This window comes from Hipposideros armiger, unplaced genomic scaffold (assembly GCF_001890085.2).
Source record: "Hipposideros armiger isolate ML-2016 unplaced genomic scaffold, ASM189008v1 scaffold_831, whole genome shotgun sequence".
Lineage (NCBI taxonomy): Eukaryota > Metazoa > Chordata > Mammalia > Chiroptera > Hipposideridae > Hipposideros > Hipposideros armiger.
The window spans coordinates 479,128-484,217 of record NW_017732181.1 but is presented as its reverse complement, the minus strand read 5'-3'; the positions used below and the strand labels follow the sequence as shown (position 1 = coordinate 484,217).

Sequence of the window (5,090 nt, the reverse complement as noted above, 5' to 3'; positions counted from 1 at the left end):
GGTGCCAACTTGGGCCAGTGAAGCAACGTCCTCCACAACTAGACTGAAGAACAAAAGGACAGCAACTTGTCTGTTCCCCTTCCCCCAGTTCCCCACCGCTGTTCCCATCCCCCCAATTCCCCAATTAAAAAAAATCTTAAAAAATAAAAGTGCATCATCTATTAAAAAAAAAAAGCCAAGGCAACAGTGTTCATAGATTGAAAGATTCACCAGAGTAAAGATGTCACTTCTCCCTAAATTAATTTCTAGATTTAATGCAATTCCTATAAAAATTTCAACTGGTTTTCTATAGACATAGACAAACTTATTCTAAAGTTTATATGTAAAGGTACAGGGTCTAGAGCAGTTTAAAAAATCTTGACAAAGAAAAATAAACTGAGAACAGTCTTCCTTATTTCAAGACTTACTATATAGCTACATTGTGATATCAGTGGAGGGAGCAACACACAGATTAATGAAACAGAATAGGGACTCCAAAAAAAGACTCAAACAAATATGCCCAACTGGCTTCTGACAAGGGTACAAAAACAATACAATTGAAGGATAGCCTTTTTGAACTAACGGAGCTGGAGCAATTGGACAAGACAAAAAAAAATGAACCTTGAACTAAACCTCATACGTTTTACAAAAATTAACTCAAAAATGGATTGCAGGCTTAAACGTAAAATGTAAAACTTTTAGAAAATAAGAAATAGGAAAAAATCTTCAGGATCTGGGCTAGGAAAAGAGTTCATAGACGGGACACAAAGTACAAGATCCTTAAAAGGAAAAATCAAGAAATTGGATCTCATCAAACAAAAAACTTTTGCTTTTTGAAAGACCCTGTAAAGAAGATGAAAAGTCCAGTTACAGACTGGGAGAAAATATCTGCAAACCAGATAGCTGACAAAGGACTAGTATTCAGAAAATAAAAAAGAACTCTCAAAACTCAACAATTAAAAAATAATCCATTTACAAAATGAGCAAAAGGCATGAACAGACATTCCACTGAGTGGCTTATACAGATGGCAAATAAGCACATGAGAGGATATTTAACATCATTAGCCATCAGGGAAATGCAAATTAATACCACAATGAGATCACTACATATCTGTCAGAATGGCTAAAGTAAAAAAACAGCAACAACACCTAATGCTGGAGGGAATATAGAGAAGTTGGATCACATATACATTGCTAGTAAGAATGCAAAATGGTACAGGCCGTCTGCAAAACAGTCTGGTCGCTTCTTATAAAACTAAACATGCAACTACCATATGACGCAGCAATCGCACTCCTGAGCATTTATCCCCAAAAAATGAATACTTAGGTTCACACAAAAACCTGCTCACAGCTTTTCTTTAAAATAGTCACAAAATGGAAACAACCCAGGGGTCTTCCAACAGGTGAATGGATAAACAAACTGTGGTACATTTATACCATGGAATACTACTCAGCAATAAGAGGGTATGAACCATTGATACATGCAACAACTTGCAGATATCTTAAGGAAATTATACTGAAAAAAGCCAGTCTCAAATGTTATACATTGCATAATTCCATCTATATGACATTCTCAAAATGGCAAAATTAGAAAAATGGAGAACATGTTACTGATTGCCAGGGATTAGAGACTGGGGCTGTAGGGTAGGTGGGAGGTGAGTGTGGCTATAAAAGGGCAAGACGAGGGATCCTTGTGGTAACAAGAACTGTTTAGTATCTTTGATGTTTAGGTGAATACACTTACACATGGGATAAAACTGCATAGAACTAAACACAAACACACACACACACACATACACACGCAGGAGTACAAGTAAAACTGCAGAAATCTGAATAAGATTGGTGAATAGTTGTCCCAATCTTTTTCATCTTTTCTTATGGCAGAATAGTATTCCATTGTGTATATATACATCTTGAGATTATTATACTAAGCAAAATAAGTCAGACAGAAAAAGTCAAGAACCATATGACTTCACTCATATGTGGGATATAAAACTGAAAACAACAAAGGAACAAGACAAACAAACAAAGAAACAAAAACTCATAGACACAGATGACAGTTTAGTGGTTATCAGAAGGGGGGGAGGGAGATGGCAGAAGAGGGTAAATGGGGTCAACTACATGGTGATGGAAGGAGAACTGACTCTGGGTGGTGAACACACAATGTGATATATAGATGATGTATTACAGAATTGTACACTTGAAACCTATGTAACTTTACTAACCATTGTCACCCCAATAAACTTTAATTAAAAAAAAGATTGGTGAATTGTAACAAAGCCAATTTTCTGTTTGTGATATTGTACTATAATTTTGCAAAAAAGTTACAATGGGGAAAACTGGGTAAAGTGTACATGCTATGTCTCTTATTTCTTACAACTGCATGTGAATCTACAATTATTTTAAAATAAAAACTTTAGGGTTGACTGAGTGGCTCAGTTGGTTAAGAGTTAGCTTAAGAGCGCAAGCTCTGAGCAACAGTGCCGTCGGTTTCATTCCCACATGGGCCAGTGACACTGCACCTGAGCTGAGCTGCCACTGAGTTGCCAACAGGTGGCAGGATGGCTTAGCTGGTGAGAGCAGGTGCTCCTAACAACAAGGTTGCCTGTTCGATGGTGGGCTATGCCCACCTGTAATTAAGAATGTATTCGGCACCTTGAGCTGAGCTGCCATCCTGATCACTCAGTGGATAGAGCATGCGCTCTTAACAACAAGGCTGCTGGTTTGACTCCCACATGGGATGGTGGCTGCGCCCACCCACAACTAAGATTGTAACACAGCACCTTGAGCTTAGAGGCCACGAGCTGCCGACAGGCAGCCAGATGGCAACTGACACCCTCCATAACTAAGATTGAAGAACAACAACTTGGCTGTTCCCCCTCCCCAATTCCCCAACACTGTTCCCCTCACCCAATTTCCCAATTTAAAATAAATAAGTAAGTAAATAAAAAGTTTAACTAAAAAAAGAAGCTAAGCCACAGTACTCCTGTAGCTTGTCCAAGGTTCTACAAGACTGAGGTAAGATTGGGAACATAACCACAATACCAATTCTCAGGTTCTGGATGGGTTCACTTTAAAGCTAGATCTTGCAATTGAAAACTAAAAGTATTAGCAGAAGTTTCAAATTCAAGACACATCCAGGTCCCTAAAGGACTAGCCTATAATCTCAAGGATCAGATCTGCTTTTGTTTACTATATATTCACAATTGGTAGCCACAGTGCCTGATATTTAGCTCACACTCAATAAACACTTATTGGACATATAAATGAATGAACAAATTAATCCCCAACTAACTGTCTCCCTTTCCCCCACTCATAATCCCTTTCCAATCCACCCAGTAGACCCAGAACTAGCATGCAACTAACCTTTTTTGTTGTTTTGCGGAATCTTTTCTTTCTGATGTTCTTAAGTGGTGGAGTAACTAAAATAAATTCAACATGGTGAAACACGTGTAAGACTTATGGTAGTCACATATCTATCTGAATTTGATGAGGAGAAAGGTCATGTTATAAACTACTGGTTCATGACATGACTCATTCCTTTAAGAGTGTCTGGATGAACCAAACACTTAAATGTGGCTCACAAGTAATTCGGATTCAACAGATAAATATAGTCAGCCAGAATGAGCAAGGGGCCAGTGACTTACTGCCATGCTTCCAGGCATATTTTTTCTGTCTCTTTTTATTTTTCCCTGTTACTTTAAGATCAGCAGAAGCAACTGGTTCTTCCAGAGAAGAGTGGAGATCACCATCAGCGGTACACACAAGCATCTACATTTAACAAAGACAAACAAGTTAACTAGGGCCTCAAATCTTGAGTTAGTAATGAACCTTGATCATTCTTACCACCAGAAATCCTGGAGCATAGAAGTAAGGAGAATGTTACTCAGCACTTCCAGAAAACCAAGTGTTACATGCATTCATATTCTTTCTTTCTCTCTCTCTCTCTCTCTCTCTCTCTCTCTCTCGGCAGCACTGTATGTGGACTCTGAGTGTTTGGGTTTTTTTTAGCTTGAGTGCTTACTACTGCAAAAGGAATATGTCAAAAAAATATATCTTAGCATTTTAATTTTGAAAGGAAACAAGACATCAACAGTAGAGGTGGTGAATAAGAACCAGTGTAAACCTCCAGTTAGCATATTGCTTTAGCAGAACATTCAGAAGAAAATCCCAGATGGTCACAAAGAATTCAAGTCACTGTAAGTGGCAAAAAGGAGACTCTAAAAGTTATTTGGATAAAATAAAGTAGTGAAAAGTTATGGATCAAACACCAAACCAGAATATACCATTGTATTCCTGTGTTCAAAATTAGAAATGATAGGCAGCCATTCACCAAGTGGAAAGGAACACTGAAAGAAAGAGAAAAGGAGGGAGAAAGGGGTTCATACAAGGATGTGAGATGTAGAAGGTTAAGAAAACTCATCCATACCTTGGAAATATCTGCCGTTTTATAAAAGGTTTTGTTATCAAGAGTTTTCAGGCTTCCAATAACGCAAGGCAAGTCAACCATCTTAGCATTTAATGAGACATCTTCCACTTCAACGATCGCATGATGTCCATCAGCTGAAGACAAGCAGGAAAGATCAAAGTTGACATCTTCCCAATGTACTCTTAAACCTACCAGGGTTTGAATAATGTAGATTTGTGTGGGACAAACTAGTCTTTCAGTGAAACCTACTAATTCTCATAATGTTAGAATTGTGCACACCAGTAGTAATGTCCCAGAGAAAAGAAAGCAGAGAATATGGAGCTCGTATTTTCCCCAGTTTATGTCACTCGATTTCCTGGTAAATGTTGTGAACTAAATGTGAATAAAGTTGTAAATGTTTCATTCTCATCCTGAAAGGCAAACTCCATTCATTGAAATCCATTCTTATTTACAACATAAGAAGCATTCGATTGGGTCATTGTACATGGATGTTTTCAAAGGGTAGGGTGAAGGAAGGGTTGATCCTAGAAAGGCGCTAATAAGCCTCAAGTTATAACCTCTAGTTAGGTTCACAAAGATAAAATTCTACACAAGCCATACACACACACACACACACACACACACACACACACACACACACACACTCTCGGATCCTTGTGGTAACAAGAACTGTTTAGTATCT

The 5,090-nt window shown here is 38.1% G+C and overlaps 1 protein-coding gene across 2 annotated transcripts in view; it reads right to left on the bottom strand.

Annotated features, from left to right (window-relative positions):
* TAF7L (TATA-box binding protein associated factor 7 like) overlaps positions 1-5,090 on the bottom strand; it is a 22,835-nt gene that overhangs the window by 14,177 nt on the left and 3,568 nt on the right. For both annotated transcript variants that reach the window (XM_019629209.1, XM_019629210.1), the window contains exons 3-5: positions 4,409-4,542; positions 3,627-3,750; positions 3,346-3,401 (exon numbers count right to left, since the gene is read on the bottom strand). In XM_019629209.1, the coding sequence (XP_019484754.1) occupies positions 3,346-3,401; positions 3,627-3,750; positions 4,409-4,542 (314 nt within the window). The remainder of the gene's footprint in view (positions 1-3,345; positions 3,402-3,626; positions 3,751-4,408; positions 4,543-5,090) is intronic.